This window comes from Myotis yumanensis, unplaced genomic scaffold (assembly GCF_028538775.1).
Source record: "Myotis yumanensis isolate MYYU_CA2020_CCGP unplaced genomic scaffold, mMyoYum1.0.hap1 SCAF_7, whole genome shotgun sequence".
NCBI classification, from domain to species: Eukaryota; Metazoa; Chordata; class Mammalia; order Chiroptera; family Vespertilionidae; genus Myotis; species Myotis yumanensis.
The window spans coordinates 89,547,197-89,565,492 of record NW_027223758.1 but is presented as its reverse complement, the minus strand read 5'-3'; the positions used below and the strand labels follow the sequence as shown (position 1 = coordinate 89,565,492).

General features: G+C 41.9%; 1 protein-coding gene across 5 annotated transcripts in view; it reads right to left on the bottom strand.

The window, feature by feature from the left end:
* Positions 1–669: 669 nt before the first annotated feature.
* Positions 670–18,296, bottom strand: part of DSC2 (desmocollin 2) — a 29,929-nt gene continuing 12,302 nt past the window's right edge. For 2 of the 5 annotated variants that reach the window (XM_070421234.1, XM_070421235.1), the window contains exons 5-17: positions 16,455–16,610; positions 15,048–15,192; positions 13,657–13,823; positions 9,653–9,787; positions 9,231–9,416; positions 6,775–7,031; positions 6,511–6,653; positions 5,680–5,907; positions 3,979–4,215; positions 3,500–3,624; positions 1,612–1,860; positions 1,039–1,084; positions 865–954 (exon numbers count right to left, since the gene is read on the bottom strand). In XM_070421234.1, the coding sequence (XP_070277335.1) occupies positions 1,049–1,084; positions 1,612–1,860; positions 3,500–3,624; positions 3,979–4,215; positions 5,680–5,907; positions 6,511–6,653; positions 6,775–7,031; positions 9,231–9,416; positions 9,653–9,787; positions 13,657–13,823; positions 15,048–15,192; positions 16,455–16,610 (2,064 nt within the window). In that variant the 3' untranslated portion in view covers positions 865–954; positions 1,039–1,048. Of the gene's footprint in view, positions 955–1,038; positions 1,085–1,611; positions 1,861–3,049; positions 3,301–3,499; positions 3,625–3,978; positions 4,216–5,679; positions 5,908–6,510; positions 6,654–6,774; positions 7,032–9,230; positions 9,417–9,652; positions 9,788–13,656; positions 13,824–15,047; positions 15,193–16,454; positions 16,611–18,296 lie in introns of those variants that run through there. The other 3 variants (XM_070421233.1, XM_070421232.1, XM_070421236.1) reach the window with 2 other exon arrangements.

The following is an 18,296-nucleotide window of genomic DNA, read 5'->3' as shown; positions in this document are numbered from 1 at the left end:
GAGCCAAACCGGGTAGGGCTAAAAATACATTCTTAAAGCACTTTTTAAACCTAACTTTTGCTGACAAGATGGGAAACAGAGGCAACATAGACTCAGTGCAAGATTTCCTACAGAATACAACCTAGAAACTCAACTCGACCAAAATGGAACAGTTATAACAGTCAACGCCTGGTTGGGAATCTCCCTTTGCATTTTGAAGAAAGGTCTTGTTGTAAGAATAAAAAACATCAATAATGCAGTAAACAGTATATATATACACTTTAGAGTGGTTAGGAGTACAACAGTCTTCAAGCACCACACAAACAATTAAGTAGGTAACAGGAGATGACGTTAAAGCAAGGTCTCCACAACGTTTCTATTAGGCAGTACTTTAAGTAGCCTACGATACAGACTTACATTAATCATTTTTATTGCACTGTAAAGTGGCTGTTGTCATTATACCAAAATGTAAACAATAACGCAGACTTCCTTAGTCTTTCTATTTCTGTGGGTCTCTTGGGGTGGAAGACAAGTAACTGAAAACTATGTGAAGCGCTGAGAAACGTGTGCACCCACTCACAGCATTTCTCCCTCACTGTGCGTTTCCCGACAGACATTCCATCAGAACAAAAGGGTAGCCCCAACTCAAGCATAGTGTCTTCTATTGAAAACAAGAACAAAAAACCCAACCCTGGTCTTTAATTTAATAAAAATAAAAAATAAAAAGAAAGAAAAGGCGATAAAGCCACTGGCTTTGGTAGACTTATCGGGATGCACTCATCTCTTCACGCATGCTTCTGCCAGTGTCCTAAACTTGGGCTCCAAATGATCCAAAAAGTCCAGGCGATCATCTTCCTGCCGTTCGCTGCAGCAGCCCACAGAGCCGGCCGCGGAGCCCTGGCCCTCGTAGCTGTAGGTGAGGACGTAGTCCTGGGCGTGTTCGTGACCGTCATCCTGATTGCACAGCTGCACTTTCTGCCAAGGGGGGAACACAATGCCTTTTATTATTAGCATCTTCAACACCAAGACTGACCAACATAAAAAATGGCTTTGATTTACCTTCGATTGTTTAATTTTTAATCAGAGTGTGTCCTCTAATGGATTCCTACGTATAAGAAATGCACATGATTGGTCTGTATCATAAATCACACTGTACATTCATGACAGAGCATGTTTCTAAAAGCCACCCACGGGGCACGAGGATACAAGTGCTCATTTCAAGTGATCATCACCTTCCCTTTAAAAATAATGGCCGAAGGGAAATGCATCCCATAAGCTGATCCCAAACGGATGCTTGCGCAGATCTTTGCAGAGAGGCCTGGTGGCCGTGCTGGCTGGGATCGTCTGATACCACACTTTTGATGTCCAAGCCACGATTTCCCCAGGGGAAATATACACACAACACCACGAGGAAAACAATTTAAATATCTCACATTATTTCGGGAAGAACTAAAAGCCAAACAACATGTGAGGCAAAGATCCTCTTGGCAGAACTAAATCAAAATGAAGGAAAACAGCTTTCCACTTAGGAGACTAATCATTAAAAAATGGACTGAATTAGGCCATTCGATTGCAATCATTCAGACAGCTGGGGAGAAACCAACAGGCGTGCAGGCCGCTCAGGGAACGCACCTCGCCGAGGCGGGGCTGGGTGAAGCTGCGCCACTCGGAGTAGGTGTATCTGCCGGGGTCCACCTCCACGGGTCCTGCCCCGCAGGGCTCCCGCACGTGCTGCCCGCCGCCCCGGCACGAGTCCAAGGTCTGGTGTCCTTTCACCAATTCGATGGTCTGCTGCCCGTGGATCACCCCGGATCCCACGGTGCCACAGGCCCCGGCCCCCGCGCTGCCCACCGTGTGGGTGGTGAAGCCGTTGGTGGAATACTGCAACAGAACAGCTGGCGTCAGGGACCCACAGAGGAGAACAAGAAGGAGAAGAAGAAGAAGAACACAGCATGCAGATAATCTCTGTGAGCTCTCTGAGGGCAGGAGCCGAGCCTGCCTTGGCAACCCTGAGGCTCTAGCTATGGTAACCCAGGCTCACGTAGTGTCCCAGGCAAGCCGCAGACGCAGGTGTGGAGTGGCCTGGACCTGAGACAAATCAGAACGCTGACTGTGTACCCTGTCCTTAGAGACTTCCCACAAGACTGCCCAGCTCCTCCTGTCAAAACCCTCCAGCGCCTCCCACCTCGCCACCAGGGTTCCAGGACTATTGTCTCACATGGGCTTACCCTGCTTAGTCTAAAGCCACTCCCTCCACCTGACTAGGGGAAACAGAGGTGAGGACCAGTATTTTTATTCAGTGTCAAAGCTGGTTCCCCTCAACTAAAACAATAGAAATAAAGTGGCCATAAAAGAGTAGCTGTGGCCTGGGCACGTGTGGGAGGATGTCATTGGATGTGTCTCTCTTACATGGATGTTTCTCTCTCTCTCTCTCTCTCTCTCTCTCTCTCTCTCTCTCTTCCCTTCCCTTCCACTCTCTCTAAAAATCAATGGAAAGTATCCTCGTGTGAGGATTAACAACAAGAATTTTAGCTGCAATAATGAATCTTGGCAATCTAAATAAATAAAAATATATCAGCAGGGACAAGAAGGCTCCCAGAGCTTGCCGCTGATGTGCTGTGTTGTGTTGTCAGAGACAACCTAAGTTTCATTTCCCCCCACCTTCCTAGATGCCAACATCCTTTTGTTTTCTAAAGCTCTCCAGCTCTCATCATCGATTATGCCTTTTGCAGGGAATGTACTTGTTCCTTGTGGACATATGAGGCGAGACATCAAAGCCAGGACCATGGAGTCGCTCGCTGGCCTTGCTGTTTCATATATGAGACCTGAGACTCCTTTCCAACCTACATTGGAGCCAGAAAGACTCCACTGAAGTCCTTCTCGCGCTGATCAAAGCTTATAGGCAGTTTAGTGCTGTTGCCAAAAAATAAAATTAAAATAATTATGCTAATGATCTGTGAATAATTAATTGAAAACTTTTTACGACACAAACAGCAGTTTCAATATATATATGTATATATAAAGGTGAAATCATGAAACATTTGAAATAGAAAATAATGCTGACAGGTTCAAGGATTTTTACTATTAAGTAACACTGTATGGCTACATTGAAATGCCATCTATTGCTGTGGGCATCAATGACATTTTATATGTTCCATGGGACCGATGACATTTATATATAGCAAGTTACCCGATTTCAAAAGAAATTTGTTCAGAAAAAGATGATGATAGCTGGTTAGGCCAATTTACCCTTTGCATTTATTTAGAAAAGACAGTCCTGGCTGGTGTGGCTCAGTGGGTTGGGAACCGCCGTCCGGTGCACTGAAAGGTTGCCAGTTGGATACCCGGTCAGGGCACACGCCAGGGTTGCAGGCCCGATCCCCAGTGCGGGGCGGGCAGGAGGCAGACGATCAATGCGCTCTCACATGGATGTTTCTCTCTCTCTCTCCCTCTCCCTTTCTCTCTCTCTAAAAATCAATTAAAATATTTAAATTAAAAAAAAAAAAGACAAACTACTTACCACTTTGTCATCGCCGGGAGCCTCAGTGTTGGACACAATGAGGTTCTGCTGGGTTACGTCATCAGGAAAGGCTTTGGGGGTTTTGGCCGCCCCAGTTGTCCTACAGACTAAGGTGAAGAGGATGCCTAGGGGAGGAGAGAGAGTCCCTGAGTTTAACATCAAACAGCGGGAGGAGTGGACTTCTGACGACCACCACAAAGGCAGCTTTCCAGAAAACGCATTCCCGATAGCTTGTATCAGAGTACAGAACAGACACCCTCAGCAGACATGGCCCAGAGGCACGCCGCATGCTGAGTTCCTGTGTTAAATTTTGTTTACGCTGAGATAACAGAATGCACTTTCATATGTACATTAAATATGTGTGTTAAATAGGCATCCAGCTATATCCAAGTGAACAGCTATAGGTAACAGTGCTGCTCTCAGAATGTGTCTGGAAAGTTATTTTAAAGGCTCTTATTTGAGTGCAAGAAGGGACTCACAAAACAGCAAGGCTATGCCCAACAGGATGGCGAGGATGGCCCACTTTCCAAGCCGGAACTCGCCGGTGCCGGTCCTGGGAACCCCGCGGAACGTGCAGTCGTTTTCGGTAATGCAGTCACACATGATGACATTTAAGGGAGTGGTGTGTGACAGGCCATGTCTATCTGTAACTCTGACACGGACTGTATATGGGCCAAACGGAAGGTCATTTTGATTGGAAAGGCGTGCTGCTGTATCTGGAAAAATAATAATAATAATAAAACCAAGCGTCATAGAATGTCATCGATTTCTCCAGAGCATAATTAACTATGACAGGATAGTCCTCAAATTTCCCTACAAATGAATATTCCTGATGGGCACAGCTGTTACGAGATGGTAAATGTGAATGGACCAAATGGTTCTCATCTACAGCCGTTGCAAACATATTGCATATAAATGTTTCTCTCCGTTGCCCCTTTAAAAAGATCTTCTGGTTTTTGTAATAATATTTATCTGTCATGAATAAAGTCTTTCTCTCCTAATTAGTAAACTTGTTCAGAGATTGGTTTTTATCACAGCTTTGACAAATCCTTATGATCCTATATAATAAAAGGCTAATATGCAAATCGACAAAAGGGCAGAACGATTGGTTGCTATGACATGCACTGACCACCAGGGGGCAGACGCTCAATGCAGGAGCTGCCTCCTGGTGGTCAGTGCACTCCCACAGGGGGAGTGCTGCTCAGCCAGAAGCCCCGAGTCCGGCTCATGGCTGGAGAGCGCAGCGACAGTGGCAGGAGCCTGTCCCAACTCCGCGGCAGTTGGACATCCCCTGAGTGCTCCCAGACTGTGAGAGGGTGCAGGCCGGGCTGAGGGACCCCCCAGTGCACAAATTTAGTGCACCGGGCCTTTAGTTTAATATAAGCATTCAGGGTATAATTCCTTTTATACACGATTGTAGACACAGGGCCTTGACTTGCCACTATGGCTTCTATACAACCTTACTTTTCTTCCTCTATTCTGTTTTCCCTTTCCCTTTATTCATGCCCTTTCTTCTTTTAATTTGCCATCATGAGAAGCTGAAGAGTAGTCATTGAAAGCACGGGACTGACAATCTTTCCAGGGCATTTTAAACACAAACCCCGTTCAGCTGTATTGGTCTGGAGTCGTGAAAGGGGGAGCAGAGGGAGACAGAGCATCCTGGCGGTGGAGCAGGGCAGTCAGGAGATAGAGAAGCTGCTGACGAGATAAGAGCTGACAGAGGGGGTGATGCCACGGGGTATGGAGAAGGTCCCTTTAACTTTCACCATCTTGTCAGCAGAGAGATGACTGTGCTTAAAGTCAGAAGTACAGACCAGGAGCCACGTTCGGGGAGAATCCCAAGTAGAAAACAATAGTGATGGCACAGACCCACCCTACGGGTGTGTGGATGTGGAGCAAGAATGAAAATGAGAATTCACGTTAACACCAACGGGGAAACCTGCCTGTTTCATTGGTGGTTCCCACTTCTATCTCAACAACAGAGAAGTACGTCAGGGTGGCCGGAGGATGAACGGGATTAACGGGCGTCAAATATATTAGGATGGGGGAGGGGATCAGACTTGATGGCACACCAGAAACATGTCATGTTACCCCAAGAAATTTAATTTCAAACATTAAAAAGGAAAGCAGATTTTAGACACCCTCATGTTGACAAGGACCAGATGTTTCGACATCCATACCATTGATCTTGGTCAGCGCCCACACTCTCTGTGCGTCTGCATCAGAGTCCTCCTCCAAACTGAAGTGGAAGGGCGGGCCATTCACAGGGTCATCCGGGTCAAAAGCCACGATCGCCGTGGAGGACATGGTGGGTTTGCAGATGATCGCCGTCTTTTTGGGTATCACTGGGCCGTTATCATTCACATCTTCAAGGATGATGCCCAGTGTCCCAGTACATGTTCTTCCAGCTAGGAAATCAGACATAAAAATGCAATATTTAATGTTTTGAGTTTTCACTAGGAAATTATGCATTAACATTTTTTTAAAAATATTTATTGGGCACCTTTCAAATGGGTTGCACAGACAATCACTGCTATTGAGATTTGTCATTCATCATTTACTAAACAGCTACAGTAGACACAGAAACTTCTATGGACATGAGTTTTGACTAATCTTTAAAAGGAGGACGGAAGAGAATACGAACAAGGACTTTTGAAAAATATTTTCTTATTTTACTGTGGGGCAATAAGTATGTTCTCTCTATAATGAATTTTCCTGCCAAAATATTTTAAGAGATATGACTACATAACTTGAAGCTAATTTTACTTGTCATTTTCTCAATATCTAATGGATACTTAACTTTTAAAAGTCATTAAAGTTCCAAGCATTTCTGTGACTGTTACTTTATCCTGACATCTAAAACTGAGGGTGATATTCGAAAGCAGACAGGAGTTAATAAGTTACAGCAAACGTCTCGATGACTCGAAATGTCACCTGCGGAGAAATACACCTGAGAATGTACACCGCTGGCTTGGAAATGTCCGCGGCTGGTTTAAAAGCAGAGTCCTTACCTTTGTCTGTTGCAAGGATGGTAACGTTATAGACACCATTCCTGATGGACTCGGCCTCTCTATCCAAGTTTCTAAAAGTTGTAATTGATCCCGTGTTTTCATCAACCGTGATCCACCCTTTTGGATCATTTATTTTCTTATACCTGCCAAGAAGGAATTAAAATAACAGAATGTACCATGAGCCCAATTACAATCCTGGTGTCAAAATACAAAATCATAAATGTAAAACCAGGGTGAATTTGGAGCTCATGGAATTCTAAACACCTGATGTCGCTGCTGCTCTGTGTGTCTGGGTTGTACGCTTTGTATCCGGGGCTCTTCGTATTCACGGGCGCGTTCTCTTTAATCCGCACGGTCTGCACCGGAGGGCTACACTCGGGGCCCTCGTCCTGGTTTTTCACGTTAACAGTGACGGTGGCCGTGCTCATGGCTGATTTTGAAGTCGTTTCTCTATAATACGGGGCTTCGTTAACCACGCCGATCTGCAGGGTCAGCTGCTGTCTTTCTTCATAATTGAGCGGCTGCAAAAGCAAGCGTGTTGAAAATCAGGCGAGACACTGAATGCTGGGCCATGCCAACCGGTGAGCATCACGCCTTACATTTGGAAACGTGGCAGCGCCCTGCTGGGAATCGTCAGGAGAACATTAAACACACACTCAGAAATGAGGAGGTGGTGGGAGGAGGGCTCCTTTGCCTGACTCAGTGTTGGGGGAAACCAGCAAGACAAAACCAAATGAACAAAAACCCTGCTCCCCAGCTGCAGACCTAACACCAGGGACATCATAGCTCCTGACACCAATTTCAGGATGTAGTCAATAGAAGTGCTTCAAGGTTAGCACTTGAGACATTCCTGTAAGAGGTCCAGACCCTAACCAACAGCTCTTTACTACTCCTTTAATTTCGGGACAGCTCCTGGAGGGAATAAAATGCTCTGAACCTGGTTTGAGGTAGAAAACATGGGTCAAATTTTATAAAACACTAGAGGCCCAGTGCATGAATTCGTGCATGAGTGGGGTCCCTTGGACTGGCCGGTGATCAGGGATTGGGCTGTCTCGCCCAGTCCTGATGGGGGCCAATGGAGGCCAGCCGGCCAGGGAGGGAGGGGCCAAGGAGGTTGGCTGGCCGGCTGGGGAGGGCCCCAGGGTGTGTCTGGCCTGTCTCGCCCAGTCCCGATGGGCCTGACCCCAGCAGCATGCTAACCCACCAGTTGGAGCATCTGCCCCCTGGTGGTCAGTACGCATCACAGCGACCGGTGGAATGGTCGGACATTAGCATATTAGCTTTTATTATATAGGATTTTTAAAAAGAGAAAAAACATGAAAACAGAAGGAAAGCTTTTTAGACATTACACTTTGCTTTTTTATCTTTTCTCATCCTAATTATTTTCCAAAAAACTGGCAGGACGAAGTTGAATGGAGGGTTCTTATTTTGCCTGATGTGTAGTTGTAATGAGAATGGGTGAGACCATTTCCCACAGGACAGAAATGTGTCAGGCCTTAGACTTCACAGAAATACATTCCCTTCTTAGATACCAAGGATTAGGGCAGGGGTTGTTGGGTGAAGAAAGAGACAAGATTTATAGGACATTTCGTTGCTGTTTTGAAACCAAGAAAACCCACTCACTGACTGCGGATAATTGTCATCACTGTGAGAAAAATGCATTCATCATTTTTGATCCATGCTCCCTGTGACTATGTACAAAAGGGAAACCCCACAGACCAGCACTGAATCGTGTTCTAGTTAACGAGGGAGCAGGTATCAGCCTATGACTCTGTCTTAAGCCAAAGAGGCTCAGATCACTGTATGCGCTCACTCTAGCCCTGGAATGAGCAGTGAGTTCTACGGAGTTGCTGTAGAATAGCATTCAAAAGAAGGTGTACAAGTATTTACATGTTTGAACGGCCAGGAAACTAAGGATGAGGTGTACGCGGGAAGCTCTACAAGCAGCCTTCCTGTGGGTGTGACCAGGAGAGGCTGGTCACCTGGGAAAGTCAGTAAGTGGAGGCTCCTGCCCCAGCCACAGAGCGATGGGCTGGGAATGCCTGGCCCTGTCTCCTGGCATCACAGCTGTACGAGGTTTTCAATTGTTAAGAGACAATGGTTATACCGTGGATACCATTATAATATTATTTGAATACATTTATACCTATTTTTAAATTATGACTTTCCATAAGGTTCCTCACGCTAGTCATTTTTAATTAATTTATGAAAATAGGGTTGCTTCTGAAATTTAAAGTGCCACTTATGGGCTATTGAATCAATTGGCCAAAAGGTACACATTTCCAGTTATAAAGTAAATATGTTGTGGGAATGTCATGTACAGCATGGTGGTTAGAGTTAATAATCCTGTACTGCATATTTGAAAGTAGCTAAGAGCGTGGATCTTGAAAGTCCTCATCACAAGAAAAATATCTTGTAAGTATATGTGGTGGCAGATACTAACTTGACTGTATTGTGGTTATCATTTTGCCATACATACAAGTATCATGTTGTATACCTGAAACTGAAATAATGTTATGTCAATTATACCTCCATTTAAAGAAAAAGGCTCCCAAAATGATATATCCATCCCATTATGTATGAAGAACATAGCATTTACATTTTCCTATATACCTATATTATTCCTACATTTACCAAAATTCCTTTCTTTTCATTAATTCTACTATACTAATCTATAATATCATAAGCTACAAACAACTAATTTACTAACTTATTCTTACCTTAACCACACACAGCACCCCTTCATTGGTTTTGGGATCTGTTACAATTTTAAAATGTCCATTTTCATTGCCCTTTAAAATGGTATAATTAGCTCTCCAATTAGCGGTATTAATTAAATCCTTATCCTCAACGCTGACACGTAAGATTTCCACATCCACTGTATTTTCTTCCACCGATGCCACATACTAAAATAATAAAAACAAAACAAATGAATTAGTAACTCACAAAAACAGAACACCACGTGATGGGAGCCTGCTCCTTCTCATTTCCGAAGTTCTATGTTTCCATGATCTTAAACTCCAACTCCACGCTGCCGCCAGGGGGTCCCTCATTTGGAATCACGGGACACGGATGGAGATGGGCATCGTTAGCAATGAACACGGGGTGGCACATCTTTCTCCTACGAAGACCATGTACTCACAGAAGAGCGCGTGAAGGTCGGCAAGTGGTCATTCACGTCTTCAATGCAAATGATGCAGGTCGCGGTCGTCTGCAAGCCAAAATGTTGGCCATTCATGTCCTGCACTTTTATTTTCAGCTGGTATTTATCAAGTACCTGGAAAGAAAGAATTCAATTGCCGAGTGAAAGCAGCATTATCAATGAAGTCTTATTTTCCACTTTACAATTTTCCTCGCATTAAAAATTTAAGAGGGACACTGTTCAAGTTCATAGCTTTCAAATGCTGGCAGAAGAATAATCTCCTTCCACTAATAATTTTCAATTAATTTATGAAAACAGAGTAGTTTCTCAAGTTTCAAGTGCTACTCGTAGATGGTGGAATCAATTGGTTTTAAATTTACTCAATGGAAAGAAAAGACATAGTCCTAGTACATTTAACATTGCCTAGTAATCAATCAATCAAAATCTTTATCTCCCGCCCAAAGCACATTCTTGTATCTATGTTCAAAAACAGATAACAGTGACTCATGCCAGATGATGTGAATATCATTCTGTAAAAAAGAGATATTTTAAACATTTACATTTAAAAATTTACATTGATAAAAAGATCATTAAATTAGCGTGAAAACAAGGGTCGGGGCTATGCCATTTTTTGTCTCCAAGGAAAATAGAATCTGGCTCTTAGGAATCTCCATTCATCAGAGATTGCAGAAAGCTTACCACTGGTTGAAAATGTGTTTCTCCTGGTGATGGTTTTATTTATCGTAAGTAATTGAGGTATAGATTATAAACACTGAGAATAATGCCTCTGGACTGAACATGAGGAAACCTGGGTTCTATTCCCAACCCCAAAAGAACAACTGTAATCGCAGGCAGTTGAAAAATTCTCCTTACCTAGGTTTCCTCTTTTATAAAACAACTAGGGGACCGGTGCACAAAATTCATGCATGGGTAGGGTCCCTAGGCCTGGCAGGCGATCAGGGCCTTCCGGCTGCCAGCCGGGGCCTGCCTTTGTTCCGTGCCACCCCCTGGTGGTCAGCACATGTCATAGCAAGTGGTCGAAATCACAGTCTCCAGGTCAAACTCCAGAGGGGACAATTTGCATATTAGGCATATATATATATATATATATATATATATATATATATGTGAAATAATACATAATTCCTACATAATTTCCTCTTTTCACAAGACAAAAATAACATGTGAAAAACCATCCTAACCTTCTATTTAGAATATTCACCTTCTTCCCTTAATTCCATCACCTCTTAAACTTCCTTGTCTTCATTTCCTTAAAAACTAAAATTTCTCTCAATCTCTATGCTTTTCATACATAATTTTTTCTGATTTACTTTTCTCTCATAACCAATCACATACGTTGACTTGAAAAGTAACAGCCTTATTGTATTAAAAATTTTAAAAACCTCATTCTAGTATACTTTCAGGAGGAAATATACATTTTATTTGCAGTGAACTAAGACTTATTGGAAATAACCAATTGGTTGATAAGAGAAGAAATGTAGTTTTGTGGGCCTAAATATTAACTTATGATGTCCTCCAGAGCCATTTGATAAAACCACCCAAGACTCCCTAGTCTTCAGCTGATTTTGTCAGAAGAATCTATTCAAGGGATTGATTTATACTCTGCTTTTCCTGAGCACATAAATTCCATGAAGAACCTGCATATTATGCAGAGCTGTAACACTAATTCATTCATTTATTCAGGAGATGATATTGTATTCTTCACTGGCACATACTCACAATAAAAATAAATGAATTTATAAATAATAAGATAAATAAGTGCCAATTTCACTTGGGAATTTCTTTGTGGATGTGGTGAAAAAAATGATTAATTTATTAAATTTTGGTCCACAGTGCATGTGAAGAAATGGGCGGTATGAATGGGCGGTATGAATAACACAGTCGGCTGTTCCTCTCTAAGCAAAAGTACTCGTGTGATTGATTTATGAGCTGAACTACCTGTTGTTGTTGTGCTTATAAGATACCATCTTTATATGAAAGACATCGATGGTTATTCAGATTAGTACATTTTGTCAAACATAAAGTTTGACACTTTAAGGGGAAAAAACTATTTGTTACCAATAATAAATTGGAGCGTTTAAACCAAACTGAGAATTCTAGGAAATTTTTATCCATCACTGTGATATTAATGCAAGTGAGGAGGTGATTTCTCAACACTGTTTAATGACATGTGTCAGTATTTGGGACATCTGCATGATTTAGTGAGCCAATATGAAGAATGCGTGGTGTTACAAAATCATACATGGTTAAACTACCCACACACAGTACAGCCAGACCAAAGGGCTGTAAGGTAACAATGTATGAAGTTCATTGATAAGGCTTCCGAGGGCACTTTGCAAAAAAAACAATATGACCACTTGTCAAGTGTTGGTGTAGTATCAAAGATGAATATCCACAGTGATCTGAAATTACCATTAAAATACTCTGCTCCTTTCTAACTTCGTATCATGTTGGATGTTCTTTGTTTACTTTAGCTAATACTGCATATTATAACAGACTGAATGCAGGCGACATGGGAACCCATCTGTCTTATGTAAAGCCAAATATACAGAGATTTGGAAAACTGCATAATAATGTCACTATTCTCACTAAATTATTTATTATTTTGGAAAATAATTACTTTTTAATAAAAATGTTATTTATGTTAACATGTAACACATCTACTATTATTTTAACTGGGTAATTGAATATATATTTTACATTTTTATCAGTTTTAAATGCTAATGGTGAAATACTGATCAATATAACCCACATAAACAAAATATCTTTGGAATCTTCAAAAATACCTAAGAATGTAAAGGGATTTTGAGGTCAGAAAATTTGAAGACCACTGCTCTATTCTATGAGGGACAGAGAGAAGAGGAGGGAATGAATTTGATATGAAGTTTTAGAAATCAAAGAATTACCTGAAAAACATATACTAGTAATACTATATTTTAAGATTAAGGATTATAAATGTAGTGAGTTGGCCAGATAAAGTGTCTAAGAATTCAGCTGACTATGTGCTTGGTGGAGGAGATAGTTGAATAACCAAGTGAATAAGTTACTAAACTATGACAGTTGACAATTACAGTGGAAATGGACAGAATATAAAAGAAAAATAATTTTGGAGGTAATATCAACATGCTTTGGAAAGTGATTTAATCAAGGGGAAAAGAGATTTCAAATACAATTTAGAGAATATGAATTCAAGGTCATAATAGAAAAATTATTAATAGGACAAGAATGTATTGATGGCATTCTGACTAGAAGATATGGGAAGGAGAGCATGTTCAGAAGGAAAGAGGCAGTGAATTGTAGATGTGCTGCATTGTTGGTACCTGCAAAACATGCCAATAAAGATTTCCGGGAGACAATTGAAAATGGCCAGCCAGATAGTAGAGAGATATGGACTTTCTTTTAAGCTATGCAAGTAGAAGAATGCAAATGAGCTTGCTGAGGAGGACACAATGCAGACAGAAAAGGGAACAATTTTGTATTTCCAAATTTCTACACATTTCCAAAAGTTCCACTTTTCATATGTGATATTTGTTTTTAATACTACAAATATTTATATGAGGAAATTTGATTTTATAAAACACAATTAGAGAACACATTAGAGCAGCGTTTCTCAACCTGTGGGTCGCGACCCCTTTGGCGGTCGAACGACCCTTTCACAGGGGTCACCTAAGACCATCCTGCAGATCAGATATTTACGTTACGATTCATAACAGTAGCAACATTACAGTTATGAAGTAGCAACGAAAATAATCTTATGGTTGGGTCACAACATGAGGAACCGTATTTAAAGAGCCAGAAGGTTGAGAACCACTGCATTAGAGATTCAAAATCAGTGCACTGCAAAGTTAATGATCCCCATTAACATACTTAAAATGCTAATTTTTGGAAAACTGGATTCATAACATACTTTTCAAAAACACATGGACCACAGGTGCTGTTAACCAACAACATGGCAAACGATTTTTCGCGACTGTCGGTGTTACCTCTCTGTCTAGCTGGGACGTTGTGGTGGTGATCACACCTGTGGTCGGATTCATGAAGAACAGGGTGGGGGACGCAGGCAGCTGCTGCAGGATGGAGTACTTGAGCTGCGTGTGCAGCGTGCCCGGCTCATCCTTGTCAGTCGCACACACCTGTCCCACGGTGGAGCCTACATAGTGAAAAATCCCCTTTAACTTCCAAAACCTTTACATTTTCAACTTTCCCTTTAAATATATATTTTTTATTGATTTCAGGGAGGAAGGGAGAGAGAAATAGAAACATCAATGATGAGAGAGAACCACTGATCGGCTGCCTGCTGCACGCCCCCCACACTGGGGATGGAGCCTGCAACCCAGGCATGTGTCCTGACTGGGAATCAAACTGTGACCTCCTGGTTCATAGGTCGATGCTCAACCACTGAGCCACACCAGCTGGGCTCAACTTTCCCTTTATATCATTCCTTTCCACCTACTTCAAAAATGCTTTGGAACACTTACTTACATATCAGAGTAATAATCGTTTCTACTATAATATAATAATAGTTTGCGGATTTCCAGATGAAGCATCCCCTCCTTTTCAGGATCCCAGCGGCCTAACCTTTTGGGATTCAGTGACCATATCCATATTTACTGCGTTCGGTGTATAACTTTATAAATGTTGATAATATTCCTTCATGGCCTTTGTATTTCTAGACTAAAGAGTTCTAATTATTCATTCACCTTTTTCTATTTGTAAGCTTGTACTTAAATTGATCATACGGGTCCATTTTCTCTGAAAATTCTTGGTTTGGTTGGATTTTTCTAGAGGAAGACTCAAAGACTGCATTCTTCCAGCTAAAATGGTCCATTCCCACAAGATGAGAAAACATGTCTATTATTATCAATGACCTTTTATGATTATGCCCAGAATAGCGTCAATCATTTAGTCACTACAGAACATCAGTAGATCTCTTCAAGGCTAGGATTTCAGTTGCTCAAAGGCTTATTTTTTTTTAGTACATTCTCTTAAAAGGACTTCTTTTATCTCACACATTCTTCTTCAAGCTAAACTGTCCCCTATCCTTTCTGATTCCACATCTTCCCTGGTAATGTTAGTTACACAGGACGGCAAAGTAACGTTTATTGAGTCATTAACCTTCATGACAAACCTGCATATTCATACTCCCTGTTACAGACAAGGAAACTGAGACTTGTCAACATTTTAGCAATTGCCCAGGGTCACGGCACACAGCGAGCTAGTGAGAGGCAGAGAGAAATCGCACCCAGAGCAGCCTGATGAGAAGTCCCTCTTCCCTACCGGTAGGACATGCTGCCTCCCAACGGCAGAGGAAAACTGAACTTTGGAATTGACAACACCAAGTTGGCAAACACTGTTCAAGTGGGTGGGCACTCACCAACTCTGGAGTGTTCCGCAATTGTAAATGTGTAAGTTGAATTTGTAAAAATTGGGTAATTATCATTTTCATCCTCAATCCTGATGAGCAGGGGAAGTGGGAATTCTGGGTGATAGCCATCTGGAGTTGCTGCGAAGGCCACTATCTGTGAAGAGAGTAAAAGAAGAAAAACAAAAGTAATCCATCAAAATAAGGTTCACGCTAGTGTCGGCTTTAAGTTGTACACCGTTCCTCGCTGCAGTGTGAGGTTTACCACCTGTTACTGTATTTGGACGTGGACATACCCTTAATGCCACAGAAGGTGGTTGATTTCATGATGTAGTCCAGCACTTTATGTTTAAATTTGTCTAATGTAATAACAGATAATTCTGGTTTCCTCCCTACTGCTGTACAAGAGTGTAATGGTTTTTTTTTATTATTTTCCCCAAACAGCCTTAACGATGATTATGTTTTCTTTTGTTTGAAAGTTTTAGGGGCATTAATGTTAAATACAATTTTCTGGATTTTTTTTAACTTTGGATCTTTAGGACTCCAAATTTCCCATGTGCCATTAACTCAGATATTGTCTTATTTTCTACTAATTTCGGTTTTAGGCATATTGATGGTTATACTTAGAAAACTGTCTTCATATAAACTTTTTGATTTAAACAAGGGGGAGTGCAAAATAGAACAAATGAGTGGCTGTAAGTTGTGTGGAGAATACAATCTATTTCTTTTGATTTCGTAACATGAATTTTAATCCCAGTTCTTCTCAGAACAACTATCATAGAAAGAACAGAAAACACAGGTGTTTAGAAGGCCATGCTGTAGCAATTCTATCCCTAAATATTTTACTTCAAAGTATAAATGCCTGTGCAGTTAATTTGGTCTACTGGTGAATAATGAATCAACAATAGATGTAAGCTAATTAAAATTGATTTAAGCTAATGACCAGGTCCTGCTGAAAACTCAATACATTAGGTTAAATTCTTACATTATTACCTCTCATTCCTCCAAGGGAAGTTACCCAGATGATGAAACAACTGAATAATCTGTCCGTGGTCCTTACCTGCTCACCACAAGTTAATTTTCTCCCATGCAAAGGTACGGGGCCTAACTCTAAACCTCACTTACCTCCCATCTCTCTCTCTACCATAAAGAGGCTCACAGAGCTTTTTTTGTCAACTAAATCACTGTTTTTGCAGTGGCACTCCTCTTTCTTTTGGAAAAACAAACAACAAAAACAGTAAAACTACGACACGAAGAACTTTCTAAGAGAACCAATGAAATTACTTTTGCCTCAAGCCAAGTCTGCGCTATCAGAAGCCTTGATGATAAACTCAGAAAACAGAAAAGGGGAAATGAACAGGGAAACACAATAGCCAAGTTTAATCATTACTGAAACAATCTGTACACGTTAGACTTTACCTCAAAAGAGGGATACTGCTCACGATCTACGGCACCAGTACAGAACAGGTTTCCGGTGTTCCTCTCGACATAAAATAAATTCAGAGGTTCTTGGTCGACTCCAGGCCCGCTTATGGAATAGTATACAGTGTAGTTTTGTGCTGCATCAGATTCGATCTAGAAGGTAGATATTATCTACGTGAGTCAAAATTTTATTTCAGCAAAACTTTCATCTACATCAGTGATGGCGAACCTTTTGAGCTCAGCGTGTCAGCATTTTGAAAAACCCTAACTTAACTCTGGTGCCGTGTCACATATAGAAATTTTTTGATATTTGCAACCATAGTAAAACAAAGATTTATATATATATATTTTAAATATATTTTATTGAATTTTTACAGAGAAGAAGGGAGAGGGATAGAGAGTTAGAAACATCGATGAGAGAGATCGATCAGCTGCCTCCTGCACAGCCCCCAGTAGGGATGTGCCCGCAACCCAGGTACATGCCCTTGACCGGAATCGAACCTAGGACCCTTGAGTCCGCAGGCTGACGCTCTATCCACTGAGCCAAACCGGTTCGGCAATTTATATTTTTGATATTTATTTTATATACTTAAATGCCATTTAACAAAGAAAAATCAACCAAAAAAATGAGTTCGCGTGTCACCTCTGACACGCGTGTCACAGGTTCACCATCACTGATCTATATCCTATATAATAAAGAGGGAATATGCTAATTGACCATCACACCCTCACAAATGGCGGTGCCCACAGCCACAAGATGGCAGCGCCCAGTCCCTTCAGCCCCGCTGGGGGCCTCGGGTCCTCCTGCACCCCCCACTGACTGAGGCTCAGGCAAGCAGGGCTGGCCGAGGTGCAGGCAAGCCTCGGATGGAGGCTGTCCAGCTGCCCAGGGCTGGCCAGAGGCTCAGGTAACCAGGGCTGGCCGAGGCGTGTGCTGCCGGCAGTGGCAGCAGCAGAGGTGTGATAGGGCGTCGCCTTCCCCTGATCGCTGGGTTACCTCCCGCCCCTGAGGGCTCCTGGATTGTGATATGGGGCAGGCCCGGCTGAGGGACCCCCCTCCAGTGTATGAATTTTCATGCACTGGGCCTCTAGTATTTATATAATCACTATATCATTACTAACTGCCCTCTATTTATCATTATGTATGTATGAATGAAAAGCAAAAGAGAATAAGGACATCTGATAATTGAGAAATTTCAAGAGCAAAGCATGAAGAGAATAATGTAGTAGCATCTTTTCTAGAATAACTAAGGAAAACGTGGATCGAACATCTACGACTTTGCCTGTCTTAGAAAACAAAGTATTCTGAGCATGAAAAATTATCCTGCTGTTTTCCCTTGTTGTTAATCCTCACCTGGGGATATTTTTTCCATTTATTTTTAGAGACAGTGGTGGGGGGGGGGGGTGAGAAAGAGAGAGAGAGAGAAAGCGAGACACACACAGAGAGAAACACTGATGTGAAAAAGACAGGTCAATTGGTTGCCTTCTGCACGCACCCAGACCAGGGCTAGGGCTTGAGCCTGCAACTAAGGTATGTGCTCTTGACCAGGAATCGAACCCACGACCCTTTGGTCCACAGGCTGATGCTCTCACCACTGAGGGGTTGGCAAAAGTAGGTTTACAATTGTAATACAACTAAATAAAACAATAATTATAAATAATAATACAAGAATAAACACTGTTTCACATGCTCACAACTGTAAACCTACATTTGCCCACCCCATATGATATATTTGAGATGAAGTGTTCTGCCTGGATGGCAAAAACTTGGAAAATGCTCTCCTGAATTAGAGCTTGTTATCTGTCAGCACCCGCTTTATTACAGGAGCTGAGTTTATG